The sequence below is a fragment of the Agelaius phoeniceus genome, chromosome 3 (genome assembly GCF_051311805.1).
Source record: "Agelaius phoeniceus isolate bAgePho1 chromosome 3, bAgePho1.hap1, whole genome shotgun sequence".
Classification (NCBI taxonomy): Eukaryota; Metazoa; Chordata; class Aves; order Passeriformes; family Icteridae; genus Agelaius; species Agelaius phoeniceus.
In genome coordinates this window covers 16,342,891-16,369,617 of record NC_135267.1, presented here as the reverse complement: position 1 = coordinate 16,369,617, position 26,727 = coordinate 16,342,891, and the positions used below count along the sequence as shown (strand labels likewise).

The window sequence follows — 26,727 nt, the reverse complement described above, 5'->3', positions numbered from 1 at the left end:
GTGGAGCTGAACAATTACAGCAGCAGAAAATCTTACCATAGAAACACAAGAGCTATGAATCACTCCATTCCTCCAGCACTGCAATTTCCAGTCTCACAGAAAGTGCTGGAACACAGGAAGCACATAAATGATACCTTGGCACAAACACTGCTTTAGATAATACTAGAAGACATAGAATTATATTACACACAGAAAATACGCTTAAGGGGAGGTAGCCATATGAGTTACAGGAATTTCTGCCAGAAATTATTTTGTGCACTGTAAAATCTTGGAGGACTCAGGCCAACAACTGCAACACAAACTGTTCTTACTCTGCTTTCTCCACAATTATCATGCAGATTCAATCCCAATGGAAATATTCTCTGTTCAGCTGCATTAGCAGAAACCTCTGCCAGAGATCCCCATGCCACAAACATCACTGTGAGATAATTTTTACTTCAGCTTAACAAATGAAAATATGATGGATATTAACATATTTTAAAATATGTCCGTTACTCTTCTCTTTAACACCTTTAAAAATAAATAATAATGTAGGTACAATAGGAAAGTGAGATTTTAAAGGAATTTGCTCGTCATATAATAGAAGACAATAGTTAACTCCAGTGTTGATCTTAGGTTTGAAATAGTTCAGCAGAAAATAATAAACACTAATGAGTTTATATAATCTACTGTGGTTTATATCAGTTCTAGTCAAAGATCTCTTAAAGAGCTTATCTCATAGATGATACAATGTCAAACTGACCTATTTATTTTAGTGGTTATGATATTCCACTACTACATTGATGACATATAAAATGTTCTAAGTGAATGTTAATGAAGTTAGGATTTTACACATTTAATTTAAAACATTTTCAAAGGAAGCAAATTAAAAACTATATTGTCTTTGATGACAGTATTTCATTTACTGCTTTTCTACCACTGAATGCCCATCAGTTTAGTACAGAAGCTATATAGGCAGAGTAAACAGTTCAATGGTAGCTGTGCCTCAGTAGGACTTCCCAACTTCTAGCACCCTTTTCTTCAATATCCAATACACAACAAAATTTAATTATCAACTCTGCAGACAAATCTCATATTTCTTATTTTGATTTTGGAGTCATTTGATTTGTATCACATCCTGATTTGTCACACAACAATATATTTTTTAATATTAACTTTTCAGAATTACTCAAGAATGGCCTTGAGTAAAGCAAGAACTTTTTTCTTTTTTCAAAATGAAGAAACACATGCGCCAAAAAATTCAGCTCTTTTACCAGCTTCTGTAGTTCCTAAGTGGTTTCATCAAGATCCTATCATTGTCTGCATTAAAGCATGTGCTAAGGTAATGATCCTCATGGAACCAGTCAGCTGGTTCAGACAAGCTGAACATTCACACTGTGGTCCAACCCCTCCACACATTAAATACTGTGTTGGAAACTCAGTTACAGGCGGGAGTTTCAAGACAAACATTCTTTGATGTGAAAGTTATTCAGATGTGGTAGGACCTTGACTGCAGGGAACTACCTTCCAGTTCTGAATGTCTTAAAAAGGCTGTAGAAAACCTCTGCACATCAGAAAATGGAATCAGTTAACAAAGAAAATATTTTCATTTTTGAGTTGAGTAACTCATTTGGATAGCACAGATGACACTTGTATTTTTAAATTTTACACTTGTAAAATAAGAATGCTACAAAACCTGAGATTCTCTCAAGTTTTCAGGATTCTAGGGAAATTTATGGTACAGGTCTGAATTAACTTTTGGACTGCAGGCCCTGCTTTAGGTTAGCCTTTAAGTATCCAAGTGTCTTGGAAACTTTCTGGGAGCATTTTTCACCTTCTCTTTAGAAATTAGGAATGTTGAAGCCAGCAGTGGAAGTGTGAAAGTGTCTGTTGTTCTGAACCAGAAATAATCAGTATAACGAGAATAATTGGTATAATCTACCCCTACCTTTGAAGAGGCATGTAACAGATACTGGGAGAACTGAGGTTTAGCTGGTACTCTGAGTTTACTTTTTGCCAATAAATCCTTAATATTAAAGCAAAGTCCCGAAGTAGAGAACGGAATTCCAGTTCACCTTCTCTCAACTGAGAATTTAAATTAAATTTCTAATTTTAATTATGCCTATTCGTGGTACAGTGTATGAAAAGCTGTGATTTTCAAGATCACCTGTTTTCAGTAGTGCTGTCATAATTTGGTCAAGTGAACCTGAAAGCCTGGGAAAACTCCAAGCACCTACTCTAATTGCTAAATCATTCTGCAGCCACAAACAGATTGTTTCTTTCACAGCCTAACTGAGGTGTTAGTTGCCCTTATTAGCTGTAATGTGCATTTCACCTACAGGAGCATTGATATCAATGCCTAGGAAGGAATGGAAGGAAGGAATTCCTTCATTAATATTTCAGCCAATATGGCTTTGCAATGTATTTGTTAGAAATTGACTAATGGAAGTAAACACGAAGGGTTAAAATTAATTCTTTCCTCTTGCTGCATTAGAGCTCTGTCTTCTTTTTTAAAATCCTTTCTTTTCTTTTATTTTTTTTAAATAGGGCATTCTTACTTCCTTTATGTGGTAACTTCAAAACAAACGTGACCACAAGGCATCACAGTTCATTCTGTGCTTGTTTCTATGGATACATTGCGGACATCCCTATAGAGTAAAATAAAGAGATTTTGGTTGCAGAAAAGGCACAACTATGGTAGTTTTCATGAAGATAGAATGAGTAGCAATATCTATACATGCTAGTAAACTGAAAAAATCACTATTTTCCTAGAAGACTTAGCAGCCAGAATGAAACATCCCACATGTGTTCACTGCAGGCGGTAGCAGTGCTAATTAGAATAAAGTCAAATATGTCTAATTCCACTTCCATGATCTCTTCATTTTGCTATGTAGACACAGACACATTCAAATTTTATGGCAAAAATATGGATACATTTTTCAAATCACCATTCCTTGCTACTGAATCAGAAGTGTTTTTGTCAGAAGAGTACAGCATGTATTAGAGGTTGAAGCACCACTCACTCCACCCAGCAGTGAAGAGCAGTATCTGTAAAATATTCAGACACTAGAATGAGACAGTGCAATATCAGATTGTTACCAGCAATTGCTCCAGTACTTTCATTTTACATCGACAGACATCATACTGATGCACACTGGAAAATGAAAAGTTTTCAGAAGGTTTAAAGAAACTCCTTTATCTTCAAAAGCTAATATTGTCACAGGCACTGCCCTGGTGAATCCTAGTTATAGATGCTCTATATCCAGAAAATAACATGAAATCTTTTGTCTGCTTTATTGACAAAACTACTCTAAAATCCTCTATGATTAAATGCAGATCATTACATATGCTTTCTTGATTCAGGTTATTTTAGTTATGGATTTATAAGTTCAAGTGTCTTATTTAAAAGAACTACTCATTTCCATTCTCCAAAAATTTGCAAGGTTAGATAGCCAATAGAGCCAGACTGACAGAATAACTTTGTGTTATTCTTCTACATAAATGTAAAGAAATGGGTCAACATCATGATATCAAGAGAAACTGAGTTGTTTCTCTGAAGGGAATCTGGAAGTGAATAACAGTACTGCTAATGATGTCATGATGCAACTGTTTCCCTCTATTGTATATTCTCCTGTCATTTACTTTTTCAAGATAATGATTTAGCTTTTGCTGCAAATAAGTCAGATGACCTGACTCATCTGATCACTTGAGTACAAGCTCGAGAGAGACTAATCTCATAGCACTTAAAGATAGGTCTGTTTGAGAAAATGGTACACAAATGGCTTTTGTAACATTTATAAAGATCAGCTGCGAATCAGACTTCCTCAGTTGCACTTTGGATCAGTTTCACAGTGTCACCAACTGTGCTAATTCTCAGCAATGGGACAACTGTAACAGTTACAGTTCTTGTGCATTTGAAAAATGCCAACACTCAGTTTTATAGTATTTGATTTTTACAGTTTTTAGGGCATTTTATATCCTTCATAAGTCATAGCCATCATCCAGGAATGTGTGAAATTCAGAGCTGAGGCAGCAATCAAAGTAAAAGGTCAACCTACAAGATGGAACAACCCAAGCTATTGATAGAAAGCATATTGTAACAAATTGAAAGCACACAGTGATAGCTAACTTTTCACTTCAGACAATATTTTGTAGTTCTAGTACTCAGTACTTCTTTTGTCCTTCTCATGTTCAATTAGTTGTGTAAGCTTAAGCAATTACTCTTTGTAAAAGCTTTGTGCACTCTCCTATACATTACCTTTCGTTTTAGTAGGAGGAAACTGACAGAGCGGTCAAGGTTTGGTCCTTCATACACACTTACTTCTCTAGCTGCTTTTTACTTTCAATTTTCCCGACCTACCTTTGATGCCATTTAAATAAATACCTTAGATTGAATTTATTGTAGAAATTTGGTTAGAGCCATGGACAAATGGACTCTATGAAGTTGTCCTTAACCTCCTACACTTTTATTAAGGTACAAACAAAAGTCCTATGATGCAGGAATTTCTTGCTCCTTTTGAGAGCTGGTGGTACTCCAGAGAAAGGATGAAAAAGAAAACAGTGTTGAGGCTTTCTTTTCCTCTTTTATTCCCAACACCAGAAGAAAATATCTGAACTACACAGGGAAGAAAGTGAATCTCAAAGAGATAAGAGAGACAGACAGGGGAAAGATACCCAGGAGCTTTAAGAGATGGGTTTTTTTGGGAACTAAAGAAAAATGCTATACTATTTTTGTGGGAAGTCTTTATACTACACTCAGCACAGGTTACAATGCCTGATGCACTGGTTGCAGGCCAATTTTTACTAGTCTTGTTCTAAGTAACACAAAGGTCTAGGGTGTTTAGGGTTTTTTTGTTCTCTGGATTTCAGCATCACATATTCCATGCTTACATTGTAATTAGATAGATCTGCAGTAATGAAAGACCACTGTTGGGCTGAGATAAGATTTAACTCTAGACTTTATGTATCAGTATATGTGAGGTGATTCCTGAAAACCAATGTTCTTCAAACATGACCTACCAATTCAGCCACATCGTGTGACTGATGATGTGCTAGTCTGAAGGTTGTAAAAAGCTATTTGGGAAATGTCCAGAGTCTTATTTAAAACTCTAGGACTTATCTGTATTAGAGTTAAAGCCCTGGACAGTCTAAGAAACTACAGATTGAAAAGGCACAGAGATTTCAATTACCTTCTGAGGGAAAGAAATCATCTTGGTCATTGGCAAGGAAACTTAAATTATCTAGTTTGCACCATCCAAGGAATTTTGGCTAATCTACCATCTTTTGTAAGCAATAAATCTGTAGAATATAGGGCAAATGCAATTGCTTGTGTCATTCATGTATCACCTTAATCTTCATAATATAATATAATAAGGTCTAGATAATAGAAATAGAAGTTAATCGAAATTAACTCAGCCTAAAACATTTCTAGTATTTCATGTCTTAGAGGCTGTAGTTTGGTATGCTGTATAGATAGTAATCAATTTCATTTGAGGTTGAAAAAAGGAGGTTTTTAAAAAAACATTATATATAATAAATATTTTGAAAAAATATTTTCTGTTGGCAAATGACTTTTAGTTATAGCTCAAATACTCTTTCAAAAAACGTGTAGAAGTCCAGGCAGGGTTCTGCAGTGCTATTTTTACTGATTAGATCAGTGGCATATTTCTAATATGTTAACTACCATGATTTGTACAAGTACATTTTTTAATATACATTAGTAAATGTTATTAGAGAATCAAATTTTCTGTGATGCATAGTCAGAAGAAAGAAGAGGTTACATTTCACTGGCCACTGGGCAAACACAGATGCTAGTCTGCAAATGCCTACTGGTTTGAAGCATGATTTATGTAGAGGAATATTATCTTCCCCTTCCTTAACTTAAAGACTCGGGAGGGAAAAAAAAGCTCCCAAAGCCCATAGGTAGACAATTAATAGAATTTAAATATTAAAAACTATGTAAAAGATTTACAGGCAAAGTGGAGGGATACAACTTTCTCATTGAGGCTAGAATATTGTGAAAATATGACTCATACTCATTCCCTTCCATGGAAAAGCACAGTCCATGGGGACTTGCTCTTTCAAAGTTGTGGCTCTTGATCCACCTCGTGGCTCTGTTAGCTGTTCAGAGAAAAAGCCAAGCACATGCCCAGTTTTGTGTTTTCATTGAGAAATGAAAAAGCAATGTACAAATGTTCTTTTGGCACTCACTAAGAAAAATAAGTTGAAGATTTAATGTGGAAAGATGAACCATCAAAAGAAGTTTCTATTCAGGTTTTCCTCTATGAAATTTATTCCTTCAGAATTTCTCTCCTGTGGTGTTTTTAGGATAGTTAGAAAAGGGAATATCCAAAGTGAATGGTAAAGGTTTTGTCAGTTCAAAGCAGCTGTGATTTACGTGGTCACTTGCAATGTTAACTTTTCATAGAGACTTTAGTAATTGCTGTTTCCTTTCATAGCTTAGAATATATTATATATGTTCATAAACATAAATTCTTATCTGTAAATATTACACTGTGTTATGTGCATATGGAAAAAATATCTCCATTTTGTTGAGCTAGAAACAGAAATCTCAGAGACTGGGTTGAAACTAGGACATGAGGAGGTACCTAGGATTGAAGAGAAGGCTCTAAATTTGAATTACTAGGGGATATAGGGAATTAGTTGAACAGGGAAAATCACCATAGGAAGGTGATGATGCCCTGCAAATTCAAAGCTTTACTTACCCTTTATGTCTGCTCTTAAGAGATTTGTGTCTTCCAGCCTTGTACATAGACCAGGCCTAAAAGAAAGTGCTGATGATCAAGCCCTTGTGATTCAGAATGTTTTTAAAACAGAAAAGGTAACAGGTGCTAAATAAACATGAAAGAGGTGCTGAGCCACTGATTATTAAAGTTGCAAATTGGTAGAACTAGTGACAACATCATCAAGAATTGGTTATGGAAGCTTCTTTCTGTAAGTTGAATTCAGAATGGAATAGTTTTCATCTATGGAAGTTCAAAATAATAAATACATAAATAAAAAATGTTCTGGATTTAGAATATAGCCATGTACTATGATGGCTATATTCTAAATCCAGAACTGTCTACCTTGTAAAGAGGAAAAAAATATAGTGCAAATCTAGGTGGTCATTATGTTTTTCTCTCTTTATCAGTTTCTTACTAATTTCTTTTCCTGTTTCTCTTTTAGAAACAGGAAAAGAAATTAGTAAGAAACTGATAAAGAGAGAAAAACATAATGACCACCTAGATTTGCACTATATTTTTTTCCTCTTTACAAGGTAGACAGTTCTGGATTTAGAATATAGCCATCATAGTTCAAAGTTATTATGTTGTGTGTTTAAAGTAAATGCTGTTATTTTACAAACTATTAAAGATTTTGCCCTGCAATTTTGTTACCCATCTCCTCATGATTACTCTAGGAAACTACAGCTGGTCTGTAATGAGGCTGAAATCTTGGAAAATACTGTCATGTAGTTCTGCTACTTATAAATTCATCTAAAATTGAAGTAATTAGTGGTTTTGTGCTTAAAGATTGTTTTAAATTTCTAGTAGAAATTAATAATAGTATACAATGCAAGTTTAGTGGAAGCAGTGCAACAAGCAGTATGGTGCAGGCCAATGTTCAATGTCACTGCTTTGGGTATGGTATTCCCAAGTCCTACTGCAAACAGTAGATATATTGAAGCAAAGGCTGTTTAGAGCCTTAGGGACTACTGAGAGCAATTGGAAATCTTCTGTTATAAGAAATTATGATAGATTTTTGAAGGACAAACAGAATTTAGTCTGCATATGATTTCAGTAAGATGTGGAGATCTGCCTTCAACCTTATGCTGCTGAAAATATTTATATGTTGCCCTGCACACATTTCATATAGTCCAAAATTTTTATTGTCAAAATCATAGCCTTTCAGCTTTAAAAAAAGTAATTTTTATAAATACATTTTCATATGTCAACATCTATTGACTATTTTTCACATAAACACAAGGAAGGACAAAATGTAGATTTAACTGAAAAGACTGAGACTGGGGAAAGGAGTAATGTCAGAACTAATTATAGCCCTAGCACTGGATCCAGCCTGAAAGATCATTATTTCTCTTCCTAGATGTGGCCAGGGAATGGATTTCTGTTCAGATAGATTGTTTTTTTTACTAGCCATTACTTGCTGTACTTTTTCTGAGGGATCCTTAACCATCTCACATTAAGTGTTACACATCTAGAGGTGCTTGATACCACAATTGTGCATCTTCTTGTGACAGGAATGGCCATAACTGACATGTTACCAGGCAGAACTTTTCATGCATCATACATTTTAATGGATATGTATCCTTCATGGAATGGTTATGGAATCCTGCATGTTGACTGAGTGGAAAATGGAGTCTAAAGAGTGCTTATAAAAGACCCCAGAAGAGGCTTCATGATCCTGAAAAGTTAGTGCTGTGTTAGTAAGTTCGATTAGTACACTGCAAAATAAATTAAAACCATCCTAAACTCCTGAAAATAATGGCATTTTTGAAGGTCTGAAATAGATAATCTGCCAATAAGCAAGACTTTCTCTTCCTTCATTATTTCCATAAATCAAATTCTGTCCTTCCTAAATCACAGCTAAATCAAAATGCAGGAAACTTTCTACAGTTTAGGTATTGTTTAAAGAGTGTGTTCTTGCTCAAGGAAATGCATATGCTTAATGGTAAGATAGAGCACATGCTCATTTCTGTCAGACTGGGATGGATAAACCTTTATTTGGGTCCTACAAATTAATTTGCTGCTAGAGTTCAATCAGTTTATACACAATGGTCTAATTTTCCTGTGTTGACAAAAGGCAAGCAAAGCGTTGGAACCTTTTTGTCCCTCGTGTTCTCCTTTTGAAGTGGTATTGTAATCTTTCCACTCCAATATTTGAATCTAAATCAAATAATTCAGAAGCATCATTTAAAAGTGAGGGCCTATTTAGTCTGTGATAGAACCAGTATAACTCTAAGGCTGCCCCAAAGAAAATTTTAAGCAAAATAGTTCCTCCATGAGTGCACCCAACCAATCTCAAAACATTTTCCCTATGAGTTTTCTAAACCAACTTAATTCACAAGTGATTTGGTCTTGCTTTAAAGAGAGCCTTCATATAAAGAAAAGCAGTTTAGAAAATTGTGCTGGGTTGAGCGTGGCTGGGCACCAGGTGCCCACCAGAGCTGCTCTATCCTCCTTAGCTGAACAAGGGAGTGAAAAATATAATGAAAGGCTCAAGGGTCAGGCTGTCATGGGCAAAACAGGCTTAACTTGGGGAAAAAAATAATTTATTGCCAATCTAATCAGAGAAGGGCAAAGAGAAAATAAAACCAAATCTTAAATCACCTTCCCTTCACCCCTCCTTTTTTTCTGGCCTCAACTTCCTTTCCAAATTCTCTACCTCCACCCGCACAGTGGCACAGGGGAGTGGGGAATGTGGGTTGCAGTCATTTCATCACAAGTCTCATTTCATCACAAGTCTCTGCTGCTCTCTCCTCCTCAATGAGAGGGCTCCTCATTCTTCTCCTGCTCCAGTGTGGGATTTCTCCTACAGGAAACAGTCCTTCATGAACTTCTTCAGTGTGGGAAGGCCTATGGGCTGCAGTACTTCAGAACTGCTCCAGTGTGTGTCCCAGGGCACAGGGACACAAGTCCAGGCAGCAAACCTGTTCCAGCATGGCTCCTCTCTCCATGGGGCCATGGCCCTGCCAGGATCCTGCTCCAGCACAGGCTGCTGCCAGGGCTTTTTTTCTGCTTCTTAACAACATTATCCCAGAGGCATTGCTATGGTTGCTGATGGACTTGGCCTTGGCCAGTGGCAGGTCCATCTCACAGCCACCTGGCACTGGCCCTATTGGACATGGGGGAAGCTTCTGGCAGCTTCCCACCCCTGTAGGTCCCCTGCCACTACCAATACCCAATCACACAAACCCAATACAAAAATCCTCTGAGTGAAAGGCAAAGCAAATTAAAGTAAACTGACAGAACTTGTAGAATAATGCTTCCCGACAGAGGAAAAAATGATTCAAAACAGTAAAGATAACAAAGCATTCAGAGCTAGACAAGATACCATAATTGAGGAAACCTGAGTGAAAAGTACTAAAGCAGCATGAAAGCTGAATTGATTTTGGGAGCTGTATAATAGAAGAAAAGATTGGCAGATATATTATATACTGAAAAACACCTGCTGTGCACAAGGAAGAAACACCTCCTTTATATATTGTCCTTTGATATTTTTAAGATTATTGATGAGATAAGGTTGTCCTTCTGGCAGCAGAGAGCTTCCGTGGATTTGTCTATTACACAAAGCTTTCAAAGGGAGATTGTAATTGCCTTTACATTATGCTGGTGTTTTCTGGAAAGCAATTTAATGAATCTTTGCATGAAGCATAATTCAACTTAAAGCTTAAACTGAAAATGTATGATGGTCCTTTCATTTTCTAGTAATTTAAAACAAGAGTGCTACAAAAACAGAATAGTAACAACTTGAAAATAAACTGAAGTACATCTACTACTTATTGACTGAAGGAGCTGTTCCCTCCAACTTCCATAGCTTTGTTACAGATAATATAATGAAGGCACGAAAAGAATCTATGTCATTAAATATTGAACCCATTGTGACACACAGTACAACCACAGAATCATAGAATGCTTTGTGTTAGAAGGGACTTTAAAATCATTATTAATGGGTGTTGAGCGTGCTTCCTTTCAGGGAAGCCCTCTTGCATAAAACTACATAAAGGGCATTTGCTCTCATTGTACTCCCACTTTAGAAATAGAAAAAGCACAGGGATATGGAAAATTATACTCTTCTTTGGTCAAACAAAACACTCTCAATAGAGTACAGATGATGTCTGTGACACACTGTGAAGAGGGATTATAAACTTTCCTTTCAAAAACAGAATTGGTTTAAGTCAAAAGCAGGGTTTTAACAGCTGGTTAAATACAGCTGTGACTGGATCACTAATGTAACACAATTCAGTCTCCTCTGTATTGTGCAATATTTTAAATAAATAAATTACCATGATCTGGGTTGGTATCCCAAAGCTGTCAATATTACAGAAAACTTTGATTTCATTAAATCAGATCACTGATGTAACATTGATTCAAGGAGAGAAATTGTATTACTGAATTACCAATATCATGTCATATCATGCAAATATTTCTTGGTGACTTTCTTTCCAATCTAATATCTAAACCAAAGATCAAAAGAATATTTTAACATGGGAAATGGTAATACAAAATACGTCCCTTACCATTTCAGAGGACTTTAAGAATGTCAGGGAATAGTTCATTTTCCCTCCACTTTTTTTCCCCTCCACTTTTTTTCCCTGTATCATAATCCTGGAGGCATGAGATGATGGTGCTCTAGAAACACTCTTGTCTCTTTCACACCTTTTCATCACTATTTCTATATTTTCTCCCATTTGCTTTCACTGTTTGTGTCTTTCTTCCTTCATATGATTCTGAATAGTTAGGGGTTGTTTGGGGTTTTTTTCTCTATTTACTCCTGGGGCTCTTCAGTGCTCTCATGTAAAATCTGGAGGGGTTTTTTTTGTGTAACATATACCATGGCTGCATGATTTTCTTTTGATGGCTTATGAATCTGCATCCACATTAGTAAGTAATGTAGCTCAACGGGCATGGATTTTCAGGTCAAATCAATTAGTGCTGAGGACCCAACATTCCCATTATTCATGTTTCAAGAAGCTTTGACTCACACTAGACCTGGTCTGGGTCTGAATGCCGAGTCCATACAGCTGAAGCAACCTGACCTCTAAGACAATGTTCTGGTGCAGGTTCATCCAAAAGAAATTAGTTCATGTACTCTAGAGACACAATGTGGAACAGGGCATTTCAACAGGGGACAAACAGGAGATTTTCTGCAAAACCATGCTCTGGATCTGAACTCAAACCTTAATACAGTCATATAACACATTTCCACAGAACACTCCAAATTTGTTTATTGTTCTGCAGCTTCAAAATTCTGGTATTTTCCTTGTTTTTCACTTTCTTCAGCTCATGTATGTAATTACCCAGTAAGTTTTTCTTGGAGTCATTCACAGGTGTATAACATAGACAAAAGATATTACTGTTCTGATTTTCTGCCCTTTTTCATTTGCTTCTTGCATTTATAAGGGTAGCAGGCCATCATGAAATTGTGAAATCTACCTGGGAAAAGTTCTTGGCCATTCGAGCATTATGTGTTTCTTGCATCTGAGATTAACTCAGTAGAATATGGGAGATCTTGTCCCTCTCTTAACCTAGTACAGTTACAGCGTGCTTTGAAAAATAATAAGTTATTTGGGGCTTTGTATACTAATTTTTGTGAAATGGATGTGATTATTTTCTTTCTCTGTGGTTAGCTGTTATACTTTCAAGTTTTATATTATTTTGTAGAACTTTTTAAAAACTGTTTTCTTTGCCTTATCAGGAATCACTCTTCTTTTTTATTAGACTCTTACAGCACCAATGGTGAAATGTCATAACATTGCTCATTTTGTAAACCATAAACTATTCACCATTTGTTATGAAACCTATTATTTTTAATCTTCTCCACAATAGCAAAATTAAGACTATAAAAAGTAATGGCCAATGTTTGCATATACAGGTCCCAAAAGAATGTATGAAATTTTTTTCTTTAAGGGTGAGGACTAAAGTCTGTGTCTTATGGCAGTCAGCAGTGATGATCCACCTTTTCTTCCATAAAAAAACTGAATACATTTGATAACTAAAAATCATCACCCACAATTGTAGATTTCCAGGAGTAATTCAGTTTATTAATGCTTTTTTAATTAGCTGAACAGCGTAATGTTGATACTAAAACCCGTGAAAGCAGGATTCTCAGTACTGCACAAATGAAAGCAATCCAGTAGCTCATTTAGATTCCTCTCGTGCTGTCTGCAGCAGATCCATAAATAGAATAGGCTACACACAGAAATTTATTATTGCAGCTGATAGCAATTTTCTTTTGCAAAGGTGTCTGGAGGCATTATTCATGAGGTTCATTCTGGTAGACTCTCAAGCTGAGATCCTCACTCCCCAGCTCTGCGGGTGGTCAGTTTAGGAACACACTAATCAACTGCTCTGAGCAAGGACTGTCACAAGACTTACTTATTTCCCTCTTTTAAAAAATACAGGACGTCTTTCAGATCCAGATTATTTTCTTAAACCTGATTGTGTGGCTATTATAAGCAGATAATGAATTTTTAGAAACCACATGTATTTGAAATTTTATCAGTGCTCATCCTAATGATTACGCTATTATTGGAAAACCACAATGAGTGTGATTTGATACAACATGCACCATGTCTTCTGCATTTATACCCAAGGGCACATGTGACCTTTTCAAGTAAAAGGCAGATATGTTTCTGTTCAATACTGAGGATGTACATGAATACTGAGCAACCACATTAATTGACCTATCTAGCTGTCATCTATTTTTAGCCATAATATAAGGGGAAAATCAAATAAGACCTTTTGTGAAATTATATTTATAATAAGTCATAGATGGGAATGTCTTGCACTCTTTTGTTTTCCTATCTGCTTTGGTTCTCCTGCCATATTTGTCATTGTGCTATCTTTGTGTACTATAAAAAAAATTGGTACAACCAGAATATGTACATTTCTAAATGTCGGTTTTGTCTGGTTACAACTTATTTTTATCCTTGCCTATTCTAATATTCTTTATAAGACTGAGAACATAAGTTATATGATAGCAGAGATGTTCTGTTTATTCTGTTTCAAGTTCAACATAATCCCTACTGCAAGTGTTCATATTTCAGGATTTTCTGCATCCTACTGTATACATACAAACTGTATGTAGTATCTGAATATACAAATGATGTTTCCATTTGCAAAATAAACTAGTAACTTTCATTTTTTGTTCTCACATGCTTTCATTTTTTTAGACATAATAGAAGACTGTAGCAGTTATTTTGATTATGCTATGAAAGATGCAGCACTAACAACTAGTGAGACATTAGAAAAGTCACAAATCTCACCAGCAAAATAAAGAAAAATAAAATTTAAAATTAAACCCAAAAGAAGCTGTTATTTCAAGTCCTAGTAAGGCATTCTGGCATGTTTAATGCCAGGAACACTAGTAAAAGCAGAGATCTATTACAACCATAAGTCAGATGTCACAGATTTTTTCTACGTGTAAATCCTATTCTGCTTGTTTTAAATGCATCTTGGTGCTTACACTTTTTTGTTTGTTGTAATTTAAATTTATCAGTGATGAAGAAAATTGGTATTGTGAATGCCCTAAACTCTACACTGGAAAACTCTGCCAGTTTGCAACTTGTGATGAAAATCCATGTGGAAACGGTGCTACATGTTTTCCAAAGTCCAAGAGAGATGCTGTTTGCTTGTGTCCATATGGAAGGTCCGGCATCCTCTGCAGTGATGGTAAGAAACATTTTTTTCATGCATTGGTCATAGTTTCTATCATTCATAGAAGCTGTGGTAAGGAACATGTCAAAGGTTTTGAAGGTAAAACACTGAAAGTCACAACCTCCCCACCTAAAAATACAGCCCAAAACCCAGTCACACACAAAGAATGGCTAAGCTGATCACCCTTCCCGTGTGTGGTTTCATTAAAGTTCCAGCCAGAGAAAGGTAGACAGAGGGATCAAAGAAGCTGAGAGTTTTTACTCAGAGAAGCTGGGAAATATCAGGTAGCATTTGAAGTTTTAATAAATCACCTGGAGAAAAACTGAGATTCAAGTGAGAGTTCCTTTGGAGAAATCAATTTCTCCTGTAGTTTGATTTTTCATCTGCTTACAGAAGTATTACTTTGTACATTTTGCATATTAAAGTAGTGTAAAAGTAATACTTTCTGAATTGCAAAAATACCACCATATAGAATAATTTGATTAATTGTTCAGGTCAAAAAGAAGGACAATTTAAAATTTACTAAGTGCTTTGCTGTGGAACAGGAGACAGGATGAAGTGAAAATAATAAAGCAAAGGAAATAGGTCATTTTGACTAACATTGTCAAAGAAAGGACTTTTATTCCTTGAGCATTGATTATAATGATTGTTCTAGGTCAGGAATTCCTGTGTGTGAACATCCGAGGAATTCTTTCCCCTAACAGCGAATGCAGCAAGCAGAAAAGATTGAAAAACCTACATATAGAAAATAATCATTGGTTCTGAGCTTATTTAGTGGTGCACATGAAGTGCCTTTTCAAATAAATATTAAACAATTATCAGGTTGGTGTATGTCATATCATACACATATTTAAGTCTTATTTAAAATTTTTATTTCCAAAATTTTCAGTAGATGAACAAATATGTTTTATCTGTTTTCATCTAATCATGATACTTGATAGCAAATAGTAGAAGTGAATATATGAAACATGTATGATAATTTCTTGGTAACCTTTCCTAATTTACAGTAGAAATACACTGGGACTTCATTTGCTGCATCTCTAGTCATCCAAGCTGCATTTCTTTGTTCCTTCTCAATTCCACTGCATCCTTTTTAAAATGAGGCTCCAGAGCTGATTCAGGGTGCTATATTCAAGGTCTGATAATGCCACTGCTTTATACAGTGCTGTCTGACATTTTTCTATCTTACTCTCTGCCCTTACTTAACCCATCTCTGTTTTCTTTGTTTCCCATTCTGTTTTCTTTTATGAGTACACTGACATATTCAGGAAAGTGCTTATTAAAATTTCCAGCACCTCTTCCTTGGAAAGCTGATGGTGAGGTCAGAGCCCACTGTTCTGTATTTAAGGCTAGGACTGTTTCTGTCAACACTGAGTATCATCTAATGTTTTTTCCTTGTAGCTGTTCAATGAGGCTCTTCTGCAGATCTTTGTATTTAATTGTCTCTAAACTGAGAGACCACATAAAAATTGAGAGCCTAAATTGAGAGAAACTACAGAAATTCATTAGTTTGATTGGTCTACAAAACTGGAGTCTTTGGAAGCAGAGAAAGAATTAATTTTAATAAGTAGAAAGGTAAAACTGTCTGGAACATCACTATAAACAAGCAAAATGGGAAAGAATGTTCAGCTTTGCAGGAGATAAATCTAAGGTAATCAGCTGACAACATAAAAATCTATTATTGAAATATGAAAAATTATTTTATTGAACCATATCTTAACAATTTAGAAGGAATAGAAATAACCTGAACACAGACAGAAGTCTTGAGTTGCAAGAGGCCCCTTTATCCCATTTTCTTAAACTAAGAGAGAAAGAGAGCCACACAGCAGTGGAATCTGGATGTATCCTTATGGATAGCCCCAGCAGCATTAAAGCCATGCTTCTGGGAGATACTTAAAGATAATGATAGATTGCCTAATTAAAATGATAGAACAATTTAAATTATTTTAGAAGCAGAAGGCACACTTAATTGTTTACTATGACAAAATGTGTGTCCCAGATAATAAATTTAATAGAAAGAAATGATCCATAAAAAATTAAAACATAGAAGCACAGATTTTAAATTAATCATCTTTTGTTTAAGATACACAATAATATTGTCTCTACTATTCAGATTACAATGTAATGCTTGATACTTTATGTCTGAAACACTGAAGAAAAGCTGTTTATCAAAATGTTTGTCAAATAATAGTTGGTTTTCATCAACACAGAACAAGTGAGATGTCACAGTGATTATTTGAAAAAATGAATATAACTAATGTACCAAATAGAATTGCAATTTCATGCCAGCTTGGCTGCTCCTAACAATAGAGATTATTTGCAAAAGACACAGTAAGGATAAATAAAGATGTGGACAGAGCCATAAATGAGCCCACAGATACAGATCTTCCCCCTATCAGAGCTCCAATTGCCATCTGCTAAGGGTTGGAAGTCATGCTAAGAACAACAGCAATTATGTACACTGTGGTGGTGTTTGAGGGTTGCCAGGATGAGGGAAGAGATGAGAATCTTGACTCCATGTTTCAGAAGACTAATTTATTATTTTATGATATTATTATATTAAAAGAAAACCATATACTAAAACTATACAAAAGAAAGAAAAAGGAGACATCAGAAGGCTAGAAAGGAATTCATAATAAAATCTTGTGACCGATCAGAGAGTGTGGCACAGCTGGACTGGGATTGGTCATTAAGTAAAAACAATTCACATGAGACCAGTCAAAGATGCACCTGTTGGTAAACCATCTCCAGACCACATTCCACAGCCATCAGATAGTTATTGTTTACATTTCTTTTCTGAGGCTTCTCAGCTTCTCAGGAGAAAAATCCTAGTGAAAGGATTTTCATAAAACATGTCGGTGACAGTAAGGAAAAGTTATAATAAAATTATTGTCACTATTAAATGGAAAAAAAAATACAAAAATAGAAAAAAACTAAGAAAAACCAAATTGTGACAAGCTAATGTGCATCATTTTATGTGAAATGCATAACACTCAAAAAGTGAAGAAAATTATAGGACAATTGTAAATATGACAAATGAGGCAAAAATGTAAGGACAGATAGTAATTTCTGTTAGACAAATGTATATAAATATGGAAAAATACACAAGGTCTGGGACTAACAAGGACTTTTCTTACATTTCTGAATCAGATGGAGCATACTGCTGTCTAAGCAGGCTGGTGACAGCTCTGAGTTTATTTGTTATGCTATGCTTGTTTCAGACATCAATGAAAGCTTCCAAAAGCATGTCCATTTTTCCAAACATACATAACAAGATGCATTATCTCTCACTACACATTTTTCTTGCTTTTATCATTAGATGACCATGTTATTTTGGCTGCAAGTTGACCATTATACATTGAAATGTCTCTCAGGAACCTACACAGCTACAGCATAATGGGCCAAAGGGAGGGGGAATGTTAGTATAAAACAGAAGAGTGTACAGGCCACGTTGATCAGGTGGAGGACATGGCCAGACAAGCATTCTGATCTATTTACACGTGCCTGGCCCTTATTGTCTCTGTATCCCTCTATTTTCCTCACTCATTCCTCCCCAAATCACCTAATTTTCTCTTTTAGACCCCCATAAGTCCTGTGCTATTCCAAAATGCTCTTCACCTACATCTCATAATGTGTCCCATACCCCATGATAGTTACACCCCTCTGTCCAAAAGGTGACCCACTATTGACTCACCATGGGGAGTGTCACACCTTGCCACTAGGGCTGGGGTATCCTGACAGCCCTGGGAGGGATCTGGACAAGATGTTCCTTCCTCTGAATCCTTATTTTGGGTCCTGTCTGCTGTGGTGGTCTGTGCTCTGGGATTATGGAGATGGACCTGTGATGGCCTGGTGGCTCCTGGGGCAGGGGGGGCTTGCCTGTTGATTTGCAGAGTTAAATGCCTCTGTTAAATGCCTCCAACTTGGCTGGGGGGTTGGGGTGAAGGGAAGGAGAGGAAAACACCATCGATACCCAACATTTTGGAAAAGAGACTATAAGACTATAGAGCCTATGTCCACATGGGCAGATTGACTAATTCCCCCAAATGACTTTGCTTTTTTAAACTGCAGATAAAGGGATCTATATAATTTGAGTCCAGTTATTGAGCTCTGGCTTCTCAGTAGATTCGTGTGAAAGCAGCCAGCATTCAAGCCCTTAGTTTGACAAATTTCCTTTCACATTTAAATTAGCAAAAAGTTGCTTGCATTTTGTTTTTTGCACACTATATATCTCCTCCAGTGTTTAGTATCACAGACTTGATTAGAGTTGTTAAATTGCTACCGTCCCTGTAATCAGCCTTTATTTCTTTTTGTCTATTTTTTTTTACACTTCTATCTAATCACAGAATGGAAGCCTTTCCTGGTTTGTACAGGAGATTGATAAAGTCTGTAAAATATAAGATCACAACATTTGAAATATCTGAGTGTAAGAAATTTTGATATATAAGATGCAGAATTCCTAAATAGTAAATATCAGTGTATCATTGTACTGAGGGATGGTAATGGCCTTCTAAATGCAAGTGAAGCAGGAATGGTTCATTCACCAGGACTGGAAATGTACACCTGGTGTTGTTGGTAATATGATGTTGCACAAGAAATGGGGTTCTTTTGGGGAGATGTTGGTCATAACATGAAGCCTTTTGTTGAGCCGAGAATCAAGAGCAAGCACTTTGTAAGTACAAATGCAGATTTAAAGGGAGAAGGATTTCAAAGGCATGGGCATTGCTAAAATGAGTAATTGTGTCATTTGCAGTGTTTTAGACCAAACTTGAGTGGTTTAGTTTCACATATGTTCACATATGTGACAACATGAAGCTGAGTCCTAACTGTGACACTGTATTTAGCAAACACACCCTGGAAAGGGTCATTCGCTGCAATCTGGAAGGTTCTTCCTTGAAACATTTCTGAGCAACACTTATAGTAATGTTTCACAGCCCCAAGAATTCCAGCAGGTTTTCTGTGGGATGTATTCCCCCATGTATAAAATTAATTTCAAAGTGTTAAAGTGGGAATAGTCACTTGCTTCAAGTTCTGTAGAGTGAAAATCAGCCTGCAAGCGAATTGTTTCTGTGCAGCTATGTTTGGCACTCAATGTCACCTTCAGAGTTGTTTGGGTCTGCAGACTGAGTTGTGCAGTTTGGTGGTAGCAGATGCCTAAAGGGAATTTCCTCAGCTAAAAAAACTGCAGGGTTGCTCTTCTTACTGTTTAAGAGAATTTATTTTCTCAGTTATTTTGTTTTCACTGGGCCCTTATTTCCCCCGCACCTCCAATGTGATGAATGTCATAAAAATTGTAAAACACACATACAGGCACACTCATACACTATTAATGTCACTGCTGTACTAGCAGTTTTTCACAATCATAGTTTCATCTCTGAGCAGTGAAGTCACTTTTATTATTTCAAATTTCAGTTCCCAGAGTAAAACTGATGACTCCATAATTACTGATGCCACAAGACAGACAAAAGGATTCCATAAGTCCTGGATGCGGGGAGGGAAAGTCATACACCTGAATGAGCCATTAAGTGGATCACTAACTCTTGATACAACAGTCTTACAGACATGAGGAGTATTTTACTACCACCTTGAACCCTCAGCTGGCACTGCACCACCCTGCAGCTCTAACACCCCTTATCTTTTCCTCCTTGGACATCCCAGAGTTTCCAGTGAGCAAAGTGGGTTTGCGTGGCAAGGTTCCCCTGCAGCCCAGGGTTGAGACCATGGTGAGGCAGCTGTCCCCATCCAGGCCATGGAGCCCACAGTGGAGAAGATATCCACCTGCAGGCCATGGAGGATCCCAGGCTGTGACCCCATGGGAAGCCTGTACCACAGCAGGGTCTGGCAGGACCTGCGGGCCCATGAAGAGAAGAGCCCACACTGGAGCAGTTCAATACCCTGTGGGAAACCCATGCTGTGAAGAACTGTAGCCCATAGAAAGGACTCATGTTGGAAAAGCTCATGGAGGACTGTCTCCCATAGGAGGGACCCCATACTGGAATGGGGAAAGAGTATGAAGTATTTCTCTGAGGGGGGGGAATGGCAGTAGCCTCATCCACAACCCATGTGCCCCATCACCTTGTGCCAGTTGGGGGGGGGAGGGTAGAGGATTCAGAAGTGAAATTGAGCCTCTAAGATTTTTTTCAAAGTATAGTTGATTTTTTCTATCTCCCATTTTTTGTGCTCAGCTCTGACGAGATATACAATATTAGGGAAGTAAGAAGTCAACCACATCGATACATTTATATAATGGGATAATTTGTCATTATTTGTTTGTGAGTCAATGGGACATATCATTCATTATTACTTGCTCAATACTGGGAATGCAGAAAAGCAGAATGATGAATGACATAGAACTGACAGGGAGACACAGGACAAGATCAAGGACAAAAAGTTGATAAAAGACTTCAGTACTCTGTCAGAGCAATGTGTATTTTAGTCACAGTGTTTACTTGGAGTGTGCGAGCACGGCTCATAATCAAAGTTCTTGGGACACATCTCTGCTCTCTACCACTTCAGACTGTACACTACAAGAGCAAGAGTAGAAATCAGTTTGGATGATGTCCAGACTGGAAAAGAAAAATAACCCAGTGAAGATAGCTGTGCCCTCTGCTAATTCAACCAGCCTCAAACATTTTACAAATACTGTTTAGAAGGACTGTGTTCCAAGGAAAAGATTATGCAATTTTCTGCAGTCTTGGCTCCATAGCTTTATAATGAAAAGGTAGAGAATTATAAGAAAGGTGGACCTGTTTTGTTTCACATGATTTTGCCAAATGCTGTATTTTTCATACAGGATTATTACTTTTTCTTTCAATTTTTAAGTTAAATATATGTACCACTATGGTAAACTAGTCTGCATTAAAGTCAAATTAATGAAGATCATTGTATGAAGTGAATCTCAAACACTGATGCACATTTACTGATGACCTTTCACTTTTTTATGTGATTCGATAAAGATCTTTTGACAAACAATACTTGGTGTAGACAAGAAACATGATTAAAAATGTGCTATAAAATCTGTAAGTGGCAGTTCAGAGACAGACAAAATATGGAATAGCTGTCAAGCTAGATAGATTGAGTCAGCCAGAAATATAAGCTTTTGACTCGTTACTAATTAACATTTCTAAATACATTTTACTCTCCAGAGACCAGCATAGGGAGGACTATTTGCAAACATGTGCCTACCTGCTAAGGATAGGGTGGTTAATTAATACTGCATCTGACTTCTACCAGGTGTGAGAAACTTCTTCAGCACAGTGGAGAAAACTGTGAATATGTAAACCAAAATAGTGCGTCACAGTTTCCATTAAAAATACCCACAGGACTCTTACTGCCTTAAAAAGTACTATCCCCTTCAGGACTATGTGCCTGATGGAGGTATAGCTCCATATGGTCTTCATGCAATCCTTCCCCAGCTTCCTTGTAAACCCTCTTTATGTTCTGGGAGGCTGCTACAAGTCTCCCCAGAGCTGCTCCTCTCCAGGCTGAACAGCCCCAGCTCTCTCAGACTCTTCCATGTCTTCACAGGAAAGGTGTTGCAGCCCTGTGATTGACTCAGTGGCCTCCTCTGGACTTGTTCCAACAGGTCTGTGGCTTCCTTGCATTGAGAAGGCCTTTTGTCAATCTTTAATCCAGCTCTATATGGAATACTGGAAGGAGCAAGAAGAAAGGCAAGAAAATAACGCCCCACTTAGAATGCTCCTAGGAAACAGCTGACACAAAGGCATACCTCATCCTGGGCATAAAGAATTATCCCCTGTTGGGAATAACTTATCAGGAATAGACTCTTCAGTGATGTCTGCCAGCAAACCAAATTACCTGGCTCTGCGAAGGTACATGAGAGAATTTGCTTTTCCCATTTTAAATCGAAGCAGGAAAAAACAATAAGCACAAAGGACTTCTTTATTTTAAAATCTTCTCGTCTCTTAAACATTTTGTGGTTTATTAAATAAACATAAAGACACCCAAAAGAAGGGGGAAGAAAGAAAGGAAAAAAGAAAGGAAGAATACTTTGCATCAAAGAAGCAGTCTGTGTGTCATATTTTTCTAAATTAGCAAAAATACAGAATTTGAGACTCCTTCATGTTCAAGTAATCTAAGGGAATATGAGTGGATTAAAACTAACATGAGATTTAAATATGGGGGAGTTGTGTTGTGCCTCCAATTCAGTCCATGACTCACAGAGGTCTGAAGCTTGAGGTTGTGTTCAGACTCATTTCCAGTGTCCTGCTAATTAGGACAAAACCACTGTTTCATATTTTCTGGCTCCCATCTAAGATCAAGAGCAAGGCATAATGTGCCACATGTGTGGAGTAGTGCTCAATAAATGGGACAGTACACTCTGTACTGCTGCAAATTCCAAGTCTGTGCTAGAAAAGGTTTTCCATGCCTGTGTCTGCACCTTTTCTCAGATGCAGGTATCAAGGAAATTCCTGCCACATCATTGCAAATATGGCAGCTTTCCCAGGCTGCAAATTTAGAAACAGATTCCACACTCTGGAGGTGGTGATGACATTTTCATAATTACATGGTATTGTTTCTCCCTCCCTGTAAGCATTTAGGTGCTTAGATGAACTTAGGCTAATATAGATTTACCTGGGGAGTATTATAATCCTTGACTAGCGTTTCCCCATGTGGTTTGTGCATGGTGCAGATTTGTATTCCTTCCTCCCCCCATCCCTCACACTGCCTTCATTAATAAAGCTGTGTCCAGTCACGTTTGGGGTGCAGGTTGGTTGGAGGTAACTGCTCGAATCTTTTAAATCTAGTCCCAGACCTTTCAGGATTAAGCTGTCATTCCTTTCTCCTGTTTTTACTGAACCATGTTGTCAATACAAGCACTATGTGATCTCTGAGCATCAGCTCCAGGAACTGACTACAGCAGTCTGGCTACTGGCTGCCAGCCCTAGGAGCCATGTGGGTACTCAGCACCAGCGCTCTGTTTTCTGTACAGACAGGTATAGACTTGATTTTATTTGCAATTCATGTGGGTCCTGTTCACTGTGCTGCAAATTCATACTTGTATGATGCTTCTTTTTCTTATTTCTTCTACCTGTGAAGAATTATCATTCCATAACCTTGTCAGCACATTCTTGTACTCACTTTCACTCAAATTCCTGTTAGAGATGGCATTTCCTTTAACAGGAAAATTTCTTTCTGTATTTTCTTTTGTCTGTCTGAGTCTTGATTAAATATTACTGTTATTTGTAGTAATGTTACCTAGAATCCAGGAGATGGCAGTAGTTGCCAAAAATTCATTTTTTAAAATGTCTGTTGGACCTTTTGCCCTAACACTGAATTTACTCTTTTTTTAATACAGCTATTAATATTACTCAGCCAAGTTTCAGCGGCACAGATGTCTTTGGATATACCTCATTCCTAGCTTATTCTACAATCCCAAATATCACCTTCTACTATGAATTTCGCTTGAAATTTCAGTTGGCAAACCACCAGTCAGCTTTACAAGATAACCTGATTTTTTTCACTGGACAGAAGGGCCAAGGTAGGCTTTATTTGTATCACTTATCCTTACAAGCTGTCAAATTCTTATTGAACAAATAGGATAAAAAATATGCACAGGTTTCTCTTGATTCTATTTAAGATAAAATGTAATTAGTGGGAAAATAATCCCTTCAAAACTGTACTGTTTTGTAAAGACAAAGAAATCTAACAGGTTGTAGAAATGTTTCTTTTTATTAAGGAGAAATATAATTGCTTCCAGTAATTGAAGTCAACAATTAATCTGAGGTAATGTATTTCTGAACAAAATTGATGGAAACCTGAAGGCCAAGGTTCCCTTTTTTCAGTTGTTAACATAAATTTCATTATTGATCATTGAACTCTGTGTTATTCACATAAAATAGGAGACCCTAAACCCTGAGATCTCTCAATGCAAGTTAACCCAAGCTAGCCACAAGTAATTTGAGCTAAAGTCTGTGTAGCAAAGCATTCAATTTGGTCTGATTAACACAGCTGAGAAGCAAGTTATTTAAATCTACTTAGAGTATTTGTACTAAGACTTTATCAATACTTAAGGTATCTCTCCACAGCACCCCTTTGTGGCAGCCTGCATGGTGTCAGCAGGGCATGGGTAACAATACCTGTGCTCTGTCCATCTCAGCATTACTCCAAACAAAAGCCATAATACTAATGAAAGTTGAGGAAAAGTTTATATAATTTGATGCAGACATAAACCAGTCATAGATACTTCATAAGAAGGAAAATTTATTTTTATCTTAATAATTTCTGCAATTGGAGCATGACCTAGCTTTTGGGTTTGGAGCTGTCCTATGGAATTGTTGAAGCTGAGAAGGGAGGTTGGATGATGTGTCTTATGTCTAAACCTATCACAGCAGGAGAGTGATTTAAGTGTGATAGAATTCTCTACTACTTTAGTAGGTATTTTACCATATCTGAAACATCACACAAGTTTTGCAGATATGGCCCTTGACCTACAGGAACCCTACACTTATGCTGAACAGTGTCAGAAAATTAATGTTTCAGAAGGATGAAGTAGGGGACAAATTATTATTTGTTGTTTTAACATACTGAGGTCCCAAAATGCATTATTAAAAATCAGTTTTGGGGAGGCATTATGCAGTTACATATATATCTAACAAAGCTATTGCAGTATACCATGTCAATAGGATACAGGGGATACCTCATGTGCTATGTTAATACATTTGATATTTTCTTAGGTTTTTCTTTCTACTAAATTTCTTTATTTAAACTCCTATACCCTCTGAGGCTTCTTCCCCTTTCTCCTTGTGGCAGACTTGCAGGAGTCAGACTGTTAGTGTATTGCAATGCAAATGAAAAATTGTTAGTGTAGGACAGCTCAGCAGTTTATCTATGATATAATTAAATCTGCTACTTTTCATTTGCAAACATCCTGTCAAATTTAGCTAGTGCAGCTCAGCAGCACTTTAGTGTGCTATGAGACCCTGGTACTTAATTTATCAGTTTGATTACCCAAATTAGCCTACACAGATTGGTATTAACCACTCTGAATGGATTTAAACTCAAAACTTAGCTCTGCTTCTATCTGTGTGGAAATCAGAATTTGCTAAGTTTTTTCCCAAACTTCAGCAAGAGACTGATTGATCAAACCTGGTTGATCCTGCTAACTGAACTCCATTCCCATCATTTTAACTACATCCAGGTAGAGCTCTGATCCTGCCACATTTTAATCCTGTGACAGTCACCATTCACTCGCAGGCAGCTTTTTCTGTCACTAGCTGTTATTAATTTTTGTGGATGGATGAAATATTGTCTTTCTTTTTTGGGTAGCTGAGCAGAAATGGTGCACGGAGTTGTAATTACCTAAAACCTTTCCATCTAATCATTCAGAAAACAGCATTCAAAAGCCAATGTCTGCACCATTAAATTTTTATAAGAAGCTCTGTTGTAATATGAACACAAAGAAATCATTAGAAGTTCTTTTCAACAACAAGAATGAACCACCACATTCAAACATGTTTCTGAAGCCTTGGGAACTGAATTTCTAACACCTGTTTGAAACATTTCCAATTGTAAGAAATGTAACCAAACAAAAATCATACCAATTAATTCATTGTCTTTATTCAGGATGGAGAAAATGCAAATGCGATATGTAGAACACCAATGGTATGAAATAATCTGATTCTTTTTACAACAATCAAAGGAGAACTCCAAAAAAATTGCTTAAGTATAAAAGATACATTGCACTAAAATTTGTCTCAAAAAGGCCTGCCTGCAGGGTGTACCCTGAACTGTCAGAAGTCATTGTGGAATGTAGGTCTTGGAATCATATTTGACTGAACCGAGTTTTTAAAAAAAGTTTTACTGGTGTCATTTTTATTAATGAGAATACTAGCATTCTGGGCTTGTTATGCAGTTGCCAGGCAGAAACCTGGCTTTTTATTACTTTGCATATGATTTGTGTGTGTGAGCACTGTGGTACAGCAGTCAGGCATTGCTGCATCCCCACGTCGAACAACGGGTGGGCAGCAGCACACCTGCCAAGGGCAAGGCTCAAGAAACACAGAACAATGAGGTGATGGTAAAATGTTGTTGATAATTTGTGATTTTCTCCTTAGTTTTAATGGTTGGGTAGACTGAGCACCCCACATTTTAACAACAAAAGCAGTTTCTTACCAAAGATGCTCTTGTTTTAACAATTTCCTGAGTGTTGAGCAATAGCGCTCTCAACAGGAGAAGCATGAGGGTTTTCACAGCTAGTGATCTTCCACTAAGGAAGCATTTTTTAATATTTAATTTGAAATTTTCCCCTTTCTCCATTTCATCCAATTTCTTGTAGTCAACATTCTCTTGCAGCACCCTATCTGATTCCCCTCCAGTGTTGACTCTGCCC

At 36.9% G+C, this 26,727-nt stretch overlaps 1 protein-coding gene across 1 annotated transcript in view; it reads left to right on the top strand.

The window, feature by feature from the left end:
- EYS (EGF-like photoreceptor maintenance factor) overlaps positions 1–26,727 on the top strand; it is a 792,123-nt gene that overhangs the window by 725,098 nt on the left and 40,298 nt on the right. The window contains exons 42-43 of the mRNA XM_054630570.2: positions 14,218–14,390; positions 23,695–23,877. Of these exons, the coding sequence (XP_054486545.2) occupies positions 14,218–14,390; positions 23,695–23,877 (356 nt within the window). The remainder of the gene's footprint in view (positions 1–14,217; positions 14,391–23,694; positions 23,878–26,727) is intronic.